Raw genomic sequence first — 17,692 nt, forward strand, 5'->3', positions numbered from 1 at the left:
CCACAGACTTTTTTTTTTGCATTCATACTATTGTTGCCACCAAACCCAAAAATAATTATTCATTCATTATCTGTTACCCTTATCCAGTTTAGGGTGGCAGTGGGTCCAGAGCCTACTTGGAATCATTGGGCGCAAGGAGGGAATACACCCTGGAGGGGGGCGCCAGTCCTTCACAGGGCAACACACACACACTTTTGAGTCGCCATTCCACCTACCAACATGTGTTTTTGGACTGTGGGAGGAAACCGGCGCATCCGGAGGAAACCCACACGGACACAGGGAGAACACACCAACTCCTCACAGACAGTCACCCGGAGAGGGAATCGAACCCACAACCTCCAGTTCCCTGGAACAAATTTTTCTGGTTCGTATGTCGGTGGGAACGTGCCGAATGGTTCTAAATTTACTTCAGGAATTGGAATGTGAAATATGGCTGAACTAACTACAGCTGGTGTAGTACCGCTACGCTAAGTTCTCTTTGTAAAATATGGCTGAACTAACAGTTCCTACTTGTGCATGTGCGTTTCAGCTTTAAGAGTCAGTCAGTAAGAGATAATGCCTCTTCTTTATATTAAAAATATATTAGTTTTTTTGATTTCTCATATATTTTTTTGAGGTTAACTAACAGGCTAAATGTGAAGGCACTGATCACTCTGATAAGCAGAGGCCTGACTGATAAAGAAACACCAGGGAGTGTAGTGTCAGTATGGAGATGAGAAAGGCATCTTATCAGATGTTAGTCATAATACAACACTTCATCCTGAGAGCTCCGCTGAGTAATTAGCTTGGCACCTTTACTCACATTAACAAAGCTAACACAATCGAAAAGTATTTCACCTACAATAAGCGGGGCACAGGAACTGATTAGCCTTTTAATTGCTTAGTTAAGATTAATTGTGAGTTGGCTGTGGGGAGGAATGGAAATTGCCAGCAAGGATGAGAGACTATAGCTCATTACTTCACAAAGAGAGAAAAGGAGAGCAGAAATACTAACACCTTCAAACATCATTTATTCAAATGTGTTGGGGAAAAGACAAATATGCCTATGATATTATAATCCACAAACAAAGAATAATGAGTTTTAAAGCTTTAATCTACAGACTGTAGATTTACATAAGCCATTGTATGATTTTTTTTCCTTCTGATTACATAAAGCTGTCTTCGAAAACATATTTGATGATGAAATATTGTTTTGTAACACAACCTGCTGAAGGTAGTGGCTGCACAAACAGTGATGCTGTTTCAGAGGCTACAGCTCATATTTATATTACTTATTCCAAAAGGTCTTAAACAGGCATGCGCTTTAATAATGCTCTCAGAATTTAAAATGTAGGTTAAAAGCTTAAAAGAAATACAAATACAGAAAGAATAAAAAATGGCAAATTAATCACTTTATTTAGGGCGGTCTCCTCAAGCTTGTTTGTGTCGTCCTGACAAATTATGCACAGCGTTCAACAGACAGCACCCTTTTCCAAAGCATAAAAAAATAAAATGTCCCATGTATCTGCCTCTTATGATCAGCATACCTATGTTAAAGGAAATGTTCAGAATCCTCAAGTGGTGCTGCAAAGTTTGGCACGGTCATTGGTTGATCACATGTTTTTTCCCTGTGCTACCACTCCCATCTCGGCTAGGAGACCAAGACAGTTTTACTGGCTTTTTATTGATGGTCATCATTCAGCTTGACTTGAAGGAAGCATGTGATGGCCATCATGATGAAAATGTTGTGATGATTATTTATAAAAATATTGGCAAGTAAAATGTACAAGGAATAAAGGAAATTATATTTAGGTTTTTCCCTGGATTTCAGTGAACAAGCCAAGACACATTTATTGTCCTGAGAATGCTTGTTTGAACTGCAACTGTGAGAGGAATGTAGCTGAAAAGTACCTAAAATCTGACCTAGATTTCCATATTATCACACTCACTTTACACTGAATCATTCCTGGAACCAACATTTGGATTGTGGTGAATACAGTGAAGGGGAAGTGCACTGCAGAGTCATTTGTAGAGTCACACTTTCCAGGCAGTGTACCTCACACAAGTTCCATATGCACTGCAGGATTTACAAACACGCAAGGGACAAAGCAAAAAAAAAAAAAGACAGGAATGTACACAGACGAGACACAATTTCATTGTGGTTAAACATCACACAACAACAAAAACTAATGGAAACGTCACTGAAGCTTATGTGAAAGAAATGCTGCTCTGGTCTCGTTTCCTAGTGGAACAGAGGACAACGATTTCTGGGTCTGGGAGGTACATGTTGTATTTCTAAAGTCATGTCCTACTTACCATATACAGTACATTTCCATTCTCTCACACAGGGTGCATACTCTTGTCTACCAGAGCCATTGTAATTTTCTTCAATCAATTTTTTTAATGCACTAATCCACAACAAGTTTCTCAGTTTACCCCTGATGTAGCTGATCAGGTGAGATATGTTTAGTGTCCATGTTACTTCTTTAGCACAAAAGATAAATTCACCAATGTTTTCTGTTACTTTTTTGTTTGGTCGGTATATTGTCAGAGAAATAAAGGTAATAAATTATGTTATTGTCATTTTAAGACCATATTGTGCCAATGAATAAATTATTTCCCAATGGAATATAAGAAAGTTTTAAATATCATCAGTAAACAAAACAACTGTTTTATTTAAAAAAAAACATAACAACCCCAGAATATAGAGAGAGACCAGAGAACAGAACTGTGTGACAGAAAAATTCATTCATTCATTCATCATCTGTAAGCGCTTATCCAGTTCAGGGTTGCGGTGGGTCCAGAGCCTACCTGAGTTCATTGGGCGCAAGGTGGGAACACACCCTGGAGGGGGCGCCAGTCCTTCACAGGGCAACACACACACACATTCACGGACACTTTTGAGTCGCTAATCCACCTACCAACGTGTGTTTTTGGACTGTGGGAGGAAACCGGAGCACCCGGAGGAAACCCACACGGACACAGGGAGAACACACCAACTCGGTGTGGAAATCGAACCCACAACAACCAGATCCCTGGAGCTGTGTGACTGCGACACTACCTGCTGCGCCACCTGACAGAAAAATATTGATGATAATTCTTATGTAGACAAACATACACAGTGCAAACAATGGACAATACTGAGGTCAGCAAAGATTGAAGAAATATCAATATATTGTACAATAAATCAATAAAGTAATTATTGTGACAAGCCTAGATGAGCTATTGAATGATGCAAAATTTGGACACCAAGCCTGATAGTGATATGTAGACAATCATGCAAATTTGACTTCATACTTAACCATATCTTTAAACACAGGCACTGAAGTAAAGAAAGGAAGCAGTACAGTACATTACCCCCCAATGATTTTAAAAGGAAAGCAGTTTAATGAACAGGGTTTACTTTAGGTACTAGCTTTAGGATTTTGTTGTTACTTCAACATCTCAGGCAGACATCTCTGATTCAGGTCTGATATCCTCTTGTTGGGAAAGGATTCAGTTTGTTTCTGTGACGCCTCCAGCCGCGCAGACGGAACAATCTATAATTCAGGAGATCAATGAGCATCTGAGTGTTTACAGTGGTGGAGAAACGTCATTATTCTTCTCACTGAACTGACTGATGAAGCCCCCTCTATGTTCATTCTGTGTTGCGCAGTTGTGCACGTGCGCTGGAATCTCCAGCTGGAGGAGTGGGGAGCACTCCTGAGTGACGCCCCAGAAAGAGCCACTCCTGCTGGGCAACCCCCAGCCTCAAAGCCCTCTGCCTGGCCCTCCAGCCTTTTGAAGGAGTTTCATAGATGAAGCTGTCTTCCAGATCGGCACAGAGACAGCAGACAAACACAGCAGGAGGTTCCCTGCCATCAGTCGCTAATGAGCCTGTTAATGACCTGTCACATCCTTAAACCACCCGTTACTGATACTCAATCACTGAGAATACTTATAACCTCCCTTCATTTTCTACTGAGGACCCTTGTGAAGTTAGAAGAATCTTGTTCTTAATATGAAATATTTCTTAATGCTAACGATATTTTTGACAAAATGTATAAAAATTTGTAATTTTTGAGTCATTTACTTTATTTCTGAATTGAAGACGAATTGTTTATTATTGTTATAAAACACGGTCTTGCTAAAGATGTACTGATACGAGAAACTTGAGCCAATGTCATAATACAATACTTTTCTGTACTGTCATACATGTTTGGAGAACATTAACTGCCCAGTTCTGTTATGCCAGTTAAAAGATGGAGACAATTGAACCCACACAGAGATAGACTAAAGACAAAGTCGTGCTCTCTAAGACCCTATGCCTCGCAGGACTGAGGCATCGCAGGGGCTTAAACCGGAGGTCTCTCCACGATAGGGCCAGCATGATTGTGGATATCTCCAGTGAACACTGTGAGATGTTTGATAACTGTTTACAGGAGTCCGTTCAGTTTATCATTGATTACTCTGGTCTGTGACTAAGGATGATTCATTCATAGGCAGGTGGTTATAGTATTCCCTGTGTAGATGTAGACCTGCCAGGCTGATGCTGCAGAGAACAAGCCTACCTCAAGCTTCTCTACATCTCTGTTCAAAAACTTTTTTCTAGTTCCAGCTAGTCCTGTCCCACATCTAGAGCATCACCTGCATAGATAATGAAGATAAACTAGGTAATTACAGTTTGGCAGGGTGGACGGCTGCAAGGCTAAATTTATCTCCGTGCTGACAGTATGGGGTCGGATGTGCTGGGCAGAGTGCTGAATGTATAGTGCACATTCCTCCCAGCAGCTGCTTTTTGGGGCAGCCTTTTTGTTCAGGTCATGTGCTCAACATGCTGCTTTATCACAGAAACATGGTCTCTCCTTTTCTCCAACCAACACCTCTCAGACAGTCCAGCTCAACTCTTACAGACTAGGGGCTGCTGTCAAGTTGCTCTTGAATTAAACATACTTGTAATGTATTGTTTACATTATTAACTACCTCACAAATTATATAATGACATTACCATTCGGTTTAGATTAATCAGCACATTTAGAGTATATTCTGTTAAGTATTAAACAATGACAAGTCAAAATGTAAGTCTCACTCTCATTTTAATAATTATAACAGCATATCATTTTAATTAATTAAGTGTCATATCTTTTCTACTGTCCAAAATATTTATGTCACAAAAACAACACATGTTTTTCAAATGAAACATAACATTATATAGTAGGGCTGCAGGATATATCGTTTTTGCATTGTCATCATGATCTGTGAATGCGTGATAGTCACATTGCAGGGCATGTGATGTCACAAGCAGTGTGCACGAAACTGGCCCTACATATCTCCATCATTTTTTAGTTTTTAGTTTTTAGTCAAAAGCAGAGAAGAGTCGAGAGAGGTGCGCACGCAGTGTGTTTTGACGCAGAGACGTGGTGCGAGAGGGAAAGGGCCAACTCTAACTCTGTAAACCCACAGATCTGAAGCTGCGGTGCTAAACGGCTAAGACTACACTTGAAGACCACACTTGTTTTTTAATGTAATAGTTGTATACTTAGTTTACAAGTTTTTGCTACTTGACACAAACATTCACACTGTTGTCATTCTCAATGACAGAGCAGATAATATCTGCCCAGTATCATCTGATTTACTGCATCCGTCAATACACGCGGATGTTGCTGGTTGTTTTGAGTGAGCTGTGCAGTATATAGCTACTCTTTTATTTGTTGTTTTGTTTTAATAAAGCTTAATCCTTTTTTATTTCCAATTGTGAAAAAAAAAAAAATTTAATGACCCATTTTGTCACTCATGTTAATTCCGTAATGAAACTAGATATTGAAGCTCCTGTCTATCTTCTAGACACCACCTTCATAAGTCATAGATAAGCCCCTTATTTAGGCTACAAATGTTATAAATAACATGACAAGTTCTATCATTGATTTCTGTGAAAAATTCCTTTTTTTGTGTGAAAAATCCCTTTTTTTGTGTGAAAATGTTTTTTGGAGCTGTCGTTATTCAAACTCTGTTTCACATTTTATTACAATATTTAGTAAATTATTTTTAAAAAAAAAAGATAATTTGTTACAGTAGAGGTATATTACTGTTCTACAAACGGACCAAATGTACCTTTTAAGTGTAAAGTCCAGTTGTGTTCCCTAAAGGTACATTAAATGCTCTTCTCCAGAGGAGAGGTGACTCTCTGTAAGATTTAATTATAGATCTGTGTCAAATAAAATAACATCCTGTAATGGGGCATATGATATAAATGCATCTGAAAACTCTACAGTTAATATAGAATATGGTACAATGATGTTCTCTAAAGTAAGGTACTGAATATGAGTGTACCACCACAATATTATAGGGAAGTGTCATTTTTAGTTGCATGGTACATTACTAGTGTCAATGAATATAAAGTTTACCATGGAACACTGTAAACCTTTGGGATGATGCAACAGTTCCTAGCCAGCAGGATTCTGGGCCGCGCAGAAGTGCTGCGAGTGATGGAGGATGTGGGTTCCTGAGGACGCAGTTAGGCATGTTGTCATCATCAACACTAAACACTGCTACTTTTTCCATACCCCCCCCCCCCCCCCCAAAACACACACACACACACAAACACACTCCATCATCGTGGTAATGTGGCCAGCAACAAGCATTCTTCATTCTTCATCTGTTTATAAGCAATATACTAATAATAATGACCATCAACTATGGAAATATATGGCCAGCTTTGTAAGAAACTCAGCTCCAGGACATCATTATAGCAGCAATAAAATGAAATTAAGCGAGCGCTAAATAGTTTTAACCAAAACATCTCGCTGCATAATGTTTTTCCTCAGAACGTTACGTGGTTGGGTGAGGGAGCGGAAGACAGTTTAGACAAAGCATCTGTGAAGTGCCTCCACACAAATAGACCTGCTGTTGTGAGAGTGCGGCAAAGTTACATAACCTGTCTTAGTCATGTCTGTCCTTTGCAAAATGATTTGAACATGGGGGTGAACACCTAAGGCGTTTCTCCTGAGTGGGCTTTTACTCTGCTGCATCTCCCTAGTTTTTTCTTTTATGCTGTTTGATAGCCCCCCCCCAACCCCACATACAAGTATTTGTGTAGCGATTAGGCCCAGGGTCAGACCGTTCTGAAAGGGTTAGTGTGTGCCTCTTTGTTTTATGATGCACACCATGTGCTGGCTACGTAAACATCTCAGAGGACGGGAAAGTAAACATTGTTATGTAATTATATTATATTTTATATAACTTGTGTTCGCTGTGGGGGGGATTGCCAACCCCATGTCTTCCCCCCCAATGAGAGAAAACTGAGCTAAAGTCAAGCTGGTGTGCCACAAAGCTTTCTACTTTACTGGTAATGAGAAACCAAAACATACCACCTTAAAAGACAAAACAAAACCATATGCTAGCCATTCAATCACTGCAGTAAATACTTGGTTTACATTACAGACGAGACCTGTTTCAGAGTCTGTGGCCATAAATGTGTATCATTTACATTCATTTTTAAATTGTTTTTTTTTCCCCGTGCTTCTCTGTTCTTGTTTTAAGTGTTTTTATTTATCTTTTTTCTGGACTGCATGTGAGCTGATGTGTGTGTTTGCACAGTGTGTGTGTGCGCGTGTGTGTGTGCCGTGTCCCTGCGAGTGTGTGCTTTGTTCATCTTAGTGTTATGTCATCATCGCTTCCCTCTGGTCTCTGCGGTTACGTCACATCTCCATAGTAACTTCCTCCCCCTCCCGTGTGTGTGTGTGTGTGTGCGTGCTTGTGTGTGTTCTGAGTGCATTCTGGCTCATTGCACAGGTAATGGCATTTCTACACAACGTGTCAGAAAGCAGCACAGGGCCCAGGCTGCTGTCCTGTTCCAGCTGGGTTGCCGTGGTGAGGCCGAACTGCTTTACTCTAATGGTTGGCCTCCCGCTTTCTCTCCAACATTATTTTCACACGCAGCCGCAGTGCGTGGCTAATTACACACGTGTTTATAACCAGGCACCCGCTTCAATGCAGGGTATGAACGGCAGGAATATTTCTTTCACAAATACTAATTGAGGAGCTAAAACATTGAATGATATCAACAGACAAACCAGATGTTTGTTAATTCCTTTTGTAATTAATAAATTGCGTTCATTTTAACGTAGACACAGGCATCCAGAGGAGTACACATCACGTGTAGTCTCTACAGGAAATCAAATAAAATCAAAGGGGATGCTGTGGGGCTGTTGCAGTGAGCCCAAGGTGATAAGAAGTGAAGCTGTATTCACTAGAGAGATAAATCACCATCCAATACCTATGACATGGAGTTAGAGCGGTGTTTGTGATCCAGAACCTAACTTCACTAATGTTCACTTAGCTGAATGTCATCAAATCTACACAGAACTGCTCTAAGGTCTGGTTTAAAGTACTAAGGGCCATCTAGAGGAGTTGCTTAAAGAGCTTCAGCAGATTTCAGATGTCAGAGCAGTATTTCATGATGTATTAATTGTACTATTAAAAATGTTTAGTTGATACTAGGCATAATCAGAGATCCCCTATACAGACTTTTCACCACTGCAGGGACCCTGCATACGGTCTGATTAAAAACTATATTCGTTAGTACCCTCTGTAGCATGCTTTATCTAGTGATAGAGAGAAACGGAGAAAGATCCTAGAGGGAGGAAAAAAGGAAGGAGAATGATGTGATGTTCAGGCTTGAGTGGTTTTGCTTTCAGCGCCGCTTCCCTGGACTTATTCCTCTGGAAAGATCAGCGCCATCTCCTCGCAGCCCGGACAAGGGAAACACATCACATTTTCAAAACATGTCACAACCATCCATACTCTACATGATTACTTTACTCTTGACATCGGTGTACCTCAGGGTAGCATGAATTTTTAAAGAACCTCTGAAGCTCTCCTGGGGATTGCCTGAGCCAGCCTGCATTGCAACAAAAGGTTGTTTGCGAAAACACCCCACAAATCCACTGTCAATAGGTGTGTGTTTGTGTGTGTGTGTATGTGTGTGTGTGTGTGTGCGGGGACAGGAGAGGATAAAAAGGCTCTAATACCCGACCTTACAATCAAAGCTGTGAGGAAAACAAAATACTATCGATAATATCAATCACGGTGATGTCACTGCTGGCGTCATATTGAAGCTCCCCCACTCCGAGCACTGTTTATCTCCAGCCATGCGCTATGGAGCTTTTATTTTTAGCTGTAGGAGCTGTAAGTCGGAGCGCTTGCGTGTGCTCTGCAGTGAAGAGGAAATGAGCAGAGGTTCTTGAGGACACTGTAACCCAGATGACAGCGCTACCAGAAGAATACAGCCCCCTCCAACCCCAGCCTGAGACTAGGCCTGCCTGTGATGTCACATTTTTTGCGCCTTATCCCTGAACAGACGGGCCTCATGAATATTCCACAGTCCCTCGCTGGCTGTGAAGACGTCCGAATAATTCTGCATGCGTCCAGCTCTGAGCCTGCGATACTGTGACACTGCATAACGCTTTGCAGCACACTCTGTGCCTGTGAATGCTGCAGAAATGGGAGAGATCTGCTCGTCTCTCAGGGCCTGTCCACTGCACATTTTGAGATGCTGTTACTCAAAGGGTCATTCTGAGATAGCGCTCCTCAGAAGGTCATGGTTCTGAAATGCTGCAATGATCATGTAAAGAGCTGTGACTTTGCACATTCTACTCCTCTAGGTGACACATGGGATGCCAGATGGATTATCAGTATCTGTGAAAGTCATGTACCAGTCCACACTCTTTGTTAGACTTGACACTACTTTGCCTGAGTAGAATAGATATTGCTGTAATGCTAGTGACAGTAAACATCGAGCATAAAGGCACACTATGGGAGTCGTATGTCTGACTTAAGGTGGGGCTGATAGGGATATTGTTAGAATGATTACATAAACCCCAAAGGCCATAATTCACCGTTACTCAATGTGTTTGGCATCAATTTTTTAAAAATGTTAAGGCTTTGTGGATATTTTTCTGATGTTGAAAAATTTGTATTTTAATGACTGTTTGGATCAGAAAAGAAACTAAAGAAGAATGGTCTCTGGTGCTGACTTTGACAACAAATTCTTGTTCAGATGAGTTTACTCTTTGCACACTTTGCAGTATCAGAACATCATGATTATGATGGTGATGCACTGGAGAAGAAATAAGATTCTGGGATTTCAGTTAGAATTATTAATTCATTCATTCATTATCTGTAAGCGCTTATCCAGTTCAGGGTTGAGTAGGTCAGGAGCCTACCTGGAATCATTGGGCGCAAGGCAGGAATACACCCTGGAGGGGGTGCCAGTCTTCACAGTTCAACATACACATACCCACATTCACTTGCACTCACACCTACAGACACTTTTGAGTCGCCAATCCACCTGCCAACGTGTGTTTTTGGACCGTGGGAGGAAACCGGAGCACCCGGAGGAAACCCACGCAGACACAGGGAGAACACAACACTCTCCTCACAGACAGTCACCAGGAGTGGGACTTGAACCCACAACCTCCAAATCCCTGGAGCTGTGTGACTGCAACACTACCTGCCGCCCAGTTATAATTACAATATCATAAAAATAATAATGAATATTTCTGTTTATTGTTGAATAAAATGTCAGCTGCCTTTGTAATAAGCACACTTACTTTCAATCAGTTGTTTTAGTAGCAATGCTGTGTCCTGTCCTGACGACTCTCTCTCTCCCTCTCCCTCTCCCCCACAGGCTATGTGTCCTCTGAGGTCAGTGACAAGTGGGAGAGCCGTAGACTGCTTCAGCATTTCACCAATGACACTGAGGAACCGGAACTGCACTCTCCTAGGAACTGTACTCCACCAGGTAAGTAACAGATCTTGCATTTTCCCCTCACACAAAATAGAAACACACAGTCACTGGTGATGCACTGTGTTGCCTAGCATCTATTTATAGCGGATGGTTTTGGTCACACATAGGTCGCATGCAGAAGTGTGACCTCTGAATGTGATTAAGTGAGAAGTCAGTTTGGGTTTTAGTTCTGCATTTGTGTTTTGCAGAGCCCAGCTTTTGTGCATGTTTTCCACAGGGAAGTGCCTTTCGGGGCTGTGGGTCTACTAATAATTATGTTGCAAGAGAGCCTTTTGTGAAATCTGTCTGCATATGCAGCATTAGTGTCACGCAGGCACTCACGTTTACAGCTTGGCTTTGTAAAGGTCAGTGTGTTGTGCAGGTTTGGGGACACTGTTCATGACTTTTGTTCCAGCTTTGTCCCACAGAGGGCCAGTCCATGACTGACTTGTTGAGTTGGTCACTGGTTCCTTTGTTGTCCTCTGACTGAGTAATTCTGCTGACACAGACGACACCATTGTTACTCTGGAGGCACACTGCAGGCGGCGGGATGTGTTGGTGGGGGGCATTTGATATCACAGTGTATGAGCTTTCACAAACAGAGGACTAATTATGAGCAGAGGTCATAGTTTAAACAAGAGAGCCATCCAACCCACAAATGAAGGCAATTGGAAAAAACCATCAACAAAGATCAAATGTAGCGTGCTCTCCAACACCAACACTTGGCTTGCCAAAATCTGAAGTCTGAAAAAGTTCAGTTGTGCCAAAGCCATGGTCAATCATTAGGGTTGGGTGGTATAAATGTAACTCTGTATTATGACATGCCTTCTGACATGCATTTTCTGTTCTGTGTTTGACCATGTTAAGTAGCCCAGTAGCTCACCGCAGCTAAGAGTTTAGAGACAATTCCAGCTTAAAAGAGAGAGCAGAAAGAAGCTGAAAACAGACAAAACACGCAGAAGACATTTCACTCAACATTAACCTCTGAACTTGTGGTTTGAGCCCCAGTTCACTGGAACACGGTTTGTAGCCGCTTAGCTCACTTACCCAAGTCCAGCTGGACAACTACACGTCTGAACTGTGCACTTCACTTATTTTCAAACTCTTGTGTTCCTCCATCACAGGTCGCTGGACCTCACTTTCTCAGACACGAGTTTTTATCAACACGTGTGTCAGTGTGCACCATTAGGCTGAACTCAGCTCAGTGCAAACACTCCAACAACCCTTCACCCGTCTTTGTGTTGATATATGAGGCTCAGTGCAGCCCCCGGAGTAATAGCGAATACCGTCTTAATATTTTATGACGATATGAAATAAGTGGATACTGCCCATCCATATGAACCACTATACACCATGTTTTTTGCTGATTTTGAAGCCTGTATGCAGTTTTCCCACTCAACAATTTGTGGTCAAGACATTCACAGCATAGATTTCTTTTTTATAGAAAGTAGGTGGTTGAATAATTTCACTTATACAACATACATTTTTCTCTAAGAAAATGCCTTGAGTGTGAGGCTCGCTAATGGATTTATTGCTAAGCAATTGCTGTGAAATATGTTCCAAAGTTTTAACTTGTTTGCAGTTTGCTGTGGCTCACTTCTGCAGATGTGTTGCACTTTTGCTGCCCATTAAATTGGCTAAATCTCCTGTGGTTTTTTGCTGCGTAGAGCAGAGGGCTGCTTCATGCTCTTAGCCAGTGTGAAGTAACTAATTAGAGCAGGTCTTAGCGAGAAGAGGTGTCACGGCCAAACAAAGAAGTCCTCGATACTGTAGGCCAATTGATTAGCCAAGTTTCCCTCCTACCTCAACACTACTGCTGCTCCAACCACTGCAGGGCCATACTCCAGCAATGCTACCTTTATCTGAACTGTGATATCTGCAGAGAATGGTGTGTCCTGTCCAAGAGCTGGACCATATGTTTAACATTGTGGGAAGTACTGATGTCTGATTGCATTGTAATATTTCCGCTGTAATGTTTGGAATAAACTTGGGCAAAAGTTTGCACCAAAACAACACTGATAAACAAACCAGAGCAGAGAACATTATCTGACAACGGCTAAAAAACGAGGTAAAAAGAGGTAACAGAGGTTTTTTTGGTGAAGGATTAGCTGCGGCTCACAGGTCTGCTGGACCTACTCTGTGCTGATTGCAGTGTTGTTGAAAAAGCAGCTCTCTGTCTGGAGCTCCAGCCCATGTTTGTTAGTGTGTGTGTCCCCCCCCACACCCCTTTCCCCTCTGTGGGCGGATTCGGTGAATGTTTCCAAGTGGGGTCCTGGTGTTTTAGGAGGCTCCAGCCCTTGCCAAGCATCTCCTTGATCTCACCATTAAAGTCCATGTTTCTCTCTAAAGCTTTGGCCTGTTCTGGGAATCCAGATTCCCCCTAACAGCCTGCCACCTTGGAACCAACTAAGGGTTTTCTTACTACCGAGAGTCCCCCATTGCTTTGGCTTTAAACAGACAGTATTAGAATTTTTTGTATTGTTTTATTTTTATTTTTTTTTGTGATCCAGCTCGTGAAATCCTCCAATCTTGCTCCCTCTAAACACGCTATATTTAGATGACGAATTCTAATGGCTTGTTTCTCCTTAATTAGTCTTGACTCTGGTAATGCTGTAATCATTTTAATTGCAATTATTCTTGCTGTTCAGAAAAGCCATTCTCTTGAGGAATGGTTGAGAGAGAATCTCCTCTCTCTCATATCTCTGTATTATATTTCCCACAAATTGACACCGCAGCAGTTCAGCCTACCCAAAGTATTCAGACATTCATCACTGCACACAGGCAGCGCCATGATTAGCTTGATTACTAATGCTAATGTGTTGTGAATTAATTCTCCATCCATCAAGTTACATTCTCTGCTTCTCTGTTTGAGGCTGCTTAAGACAGGCTTGGGGGCTCGGATGATGACTTTATTTGACTGTTAACCCTCTGAAAGAGGAGAACCACTGTCTGGTCACTGCTAGAGTCCGGCTTTTACTGCAATTTTAGATCCAGTGCTGACTGTATTAGCTAAAATTAACCGTGCTAACAATTGTTCCTAGTTTTTTACCAATCTATATTTCATTATCCTTTTGCCTGTGCCTTTTTGACTGACATGTGACACAGTTATTTGCAGGTTTGTATGTTGGTAGTCATATGTTTTTGATATTTTACATGAAAATATGTTAACCACATTCTACAAGGGAATTATTACATATAAAAATGCCATAAAAAGAAAACATATAACCATATGCAATAAACTGCGAATGTTTATTTCAGTATAAAACGGTATAGTTACTTTCTGAAACATCTTATATCATTTAGTAAGATCTTGACTTTGATTTTGCTAAAAATAAAAACTACTCTATTGTATTGTCACTGCTGGAAAAACCTTTTTTTGCTGTTGTTGCTATTTGCATTAGAAATATTGTGTAAACATTTCATGATGAATGTACCAATAGAAATAATTTAAAATGACATGGATATGTCTGGTGAATGATGGGGTGCAGCTGTGTACTAATGTTGCTGGTTTGATTCCTACAGTGGCTGGGAAAGCCCAAACAAACTGCAAATTAAAATGACCTGCAAAAGCACAAAACACATCCATCAAAACGACGATACCTGGGCTTCTTTTTAAAAAACGCGATACAACTTCAGAAAACTAATGCAAGTTCAGACACATGATGCAAGCTCAGAAACGCTGCAAATCAAGTCACAACACAACAGAGTCACTTTTCTGGAGGACCCTGAAAGCTGCTGCACTCATAAAAACACAGAACAAAGGCCCCATCCAAATCCAACTCCATTTGAGAGCATGAGCATCACCAAGCAGCACTGGCACCACAGATTACACTCACAATTCCTGTTGTTATGTAGTGTTATGCTTTATTTCCTTCCACATCAAACACCAGAAAGGTTGCCTACGCATTAGTTGTATTGCATTTAATATTCTGAAAATTGTTCGGTTTAATGGTTGGTGCAGAATACAGGATTTTGTAAAATAAAAAATATCTCAACAAGATGTGTATCAGACTATACACTGACGTAGATTGGGGAGAGTTGTTTACAGTTGTCAAAATAGCATTTTCAAACTTTTACTCCCCCTATAAAATCCTCCCCTGGAAAACCTAAATTTACACACCAAGACACCAAAGTCACGAAAATAAATTTGATATGTATCAGGGTTTTATTTCCAAATTTCTACCCCTGAAATTATATTTGTCTCTGGAGTGTATATAAAACATATCAAGTTTCTTTTTAAAGTTGAGATATTTTTGATTTAAAAAAATCCTCTGCTCTTCACCAACCATATAACGGTATTCAGTTTATTAAATGAAATACAACTAATGTTTAGGCACTGTTCTGGTGTTTGATGTGAAGGAAATCAAGCCTAACAGTTGTTTTAAACAGAAACAACAGGAATCTGTGAGTGTAAGCTGCTTGCACGCAAATGGAGTCAAATTCTGACAGGGCTCTAATTCTGTGTTTTTACTAGTGCAGCAGCTTTCAGAGTCCTCCAGAAAATATCTGTTGTGTTGTGACTGGATTTGCAGCATTTCTGAACTTGCATCGCATTTCTGAGCTTGCATTTGTTTCCTTAACCTGCATTTCTTTTTTGGACTTCTCTGCTCTGCAGTTACACCATCAAACCACTACTAAACCATAACAGATATCTTGCTCCACTCAACTGTAATATACAATGTAGTGGTGTAGGGTTATTGGTTTTATAATCTGTAAAGTGCACTATTTAAGGAATAGGGCACTGTTTGGAACACAGCATAATTTACACTCAGTGCCAGGAATGCAATGAATACAGAGCTGGCAGTTTTTTTCCTGTGTGTTCCTGCACTTTGTAGTGAGTTTTTTATAATGTGTCCATATATTTCCAAGTGTGTCCACGTTTTATTTGTTCCCCAACATCCAAACTGTTGTCTCACCATGAATTTGCTGCCTCCTTCAGTCTCTGTGGAGTGGAAGAGTTTATATTTCTGGATTTCCTCTGTTGAACTAGATCCATGTTCATCAGATTGTGGCCCAATGACAGTGATTGCAGTTTGTGTTGATGTGATGCGTAGTTCAATTTCTGGAGATATGTCAGTAGTAGTGTGTAGTGTTTGCATCAACACGTTGGCTGCGGTGTAGGTTCAACAGAGACACAAATCGGACTTAACTGTGAGTAATTCTTAATGTAAAAGAATTTGGCTGCATCTGAAATCACATATTTCCATACTGAACAGTATGCAAAAGCAGTATGTAAGAATGGGTAGTGTCAGAATACATAGTATTTCATTGAGCAGTGTGGGGAAAGTCCCCAGACGGCGTACTTCATTGGGACAAATTTTGAAGTATGCAACCCCAGCACACTGTCCTATCCCATGATAACACTGAACCTGCGGAGTTTAGGAAGAAAAAAAGCTAAAAGCTAGCTTTTAGAACCATATGATTATGGATACCATTAAATAATGTTATGAATAACTCCATACAAATACATTTTGCTCGTTGTTTAAAGTGGTATCAACTTAACTTAGCGATATAGTGAATTTTTAAACACTAAATTTAAACAATAGGGTTGGCGAACAGGACTTTTAGCGAATAGTGGGACTTATGTTGTTGGTGGTGTGATGTCATAGGTCAAAGGACATTGGTAAGATGGCAGATGTAATGTCCAATGTTGCGTGGATACTGCACTCACACTGAAGGATTATACTGCTTTAACGGTCTGGCAGTGCGCACTGGATCCAATTCAGTACATATTGTTCAAGTCCGCTATTTCAGACACATCCTTCATGTAGTTTCCACAAGCTGCTTCATATTTAAAAACACATCTTCTGTTAACTGCTTCTAAGTTGGCAGAAATCTTTTGGAGATTAGGTTTTTTTCATGACAGTAACAATATATTTTAACTAACAAATATATGTAAACACCACTAAGTGCTGCTGATTTTAACATTTTAGGCTGTGGAGCTTTATGGCTACTAAAATACTGCTGTAATCTTCATAAGATTTTGATAGCCCCTGCTGCTACAAACATAGAAATCCAATACCAGTGCATGTTTTCTGGGAATTATTTCTCCAGTGTCTTCATTAAATTTTGATGAAATTTATCACATCTTACCCCTCTTTCAGACATTACTACCAAGGTCACTGCCCATTTTGCTGAATTGGTTACGGGTCAAAGAATACTTCTCAGCAATTCACTAGCTTCACTATAAACTGCTACCCAGTGTCAGGGATCAAGATATACATTACAGCTCTGTGCTCATTTAGGTTCCCAGAAAATGAACCTACTGGGTCACTGATAGGTCAGGGACCCCATGCTCCAGTCTACATGAAGAGCTGTCACTGCTGGAACCTCCCACAGAAATTACATTCTAAAGTAGCATGGACTACCTTGGTTTTTTTTTTTTTTTTTTTTTTTTTTTTTTGTATCCGTCTGTTGAAATACCGGCCTAAAATGGCAGAATTGACAGATCACCCATTTTGCTTCTGTGCTGTCGATACTTCTTGTAGCCTCCAATTCAAAAGCTTCAGTAAAGAAACATTACTCACTGCTGTCTCTGAAGGTGTAAAAAATGTAAATACAGAATCTTATATCTAAGCCTGAAAATACATCAATGAAATGAATAGTTTTGAATTCTGAGAGACAGTCTTATTCAAAGGTTTGGGTATTCTTGGTGAGATTACATGCGGGTTTTTTTTTGGTTGCTACAGGAACAGTGAGTAATATTTTTATCTTAAAATTACAGCTTCAAAATCAGTGTGATGCTTCACTGACCTGTAATAGGGAGAATAGAGCCTCTGTCATCACTGCTCTGGGCTCAGTGCTGCAGAAATTGCACTATGTATATGTTGGAGGAGGGCAGGAACTTGCCAGTACTTGATTGCACATTAAGAATTTTCTTATTTTGATGTATATATTACACAGTCATTGTTTATACAGATGTATTCACATTTGTTTTATAGCCCCAAC

General features: G+C 40.6%; 1 protein-coding gene across 2 annotated transcripts in view; it reads left to right on the forward strand.

Annotated features, from left to right (window-relative positions):
* The window catches only part of slc24a3 (solute carrier family 24 member 3), a 92,729-nt gene that overhangs the window by 13,352 nt on the left and 61,685 nt on the right, over positions 1-17,692 (forward strand). For both annotated transcript variants that reach the window (XR_010804078.1, XM_066679447.1), the window contains exon 2: positions 10,646-10,759. Coding sequence is in view for 1 of the 2 variants with exons in the window: in XM_066679447.1 (XP_066535544.1) it covers positions 10,646-10,759 (114 nt within the window). In the remaining variant the exon portion in view is untranslated. The remainder of the gene's footprint in view (positions 1-10,645; positions 10,760-17,692) is intronic.

This window comes from Hoplias malabaricus, chromosome 8 (genome assembly GCF_029633855.1).
Source record: "Hoplias malabaricus isolate fHopMal1 chromosome 8, fHopMal1.hap1, whole genome shotgun sequence".
Taxonomy (NCBI): domain Eukaryota; kingdom Metazoa; phylum Chordata; class Actinopteri; order Characiformes; family Erythrinidae; genus Hoplias; species Hoplias malabaricus.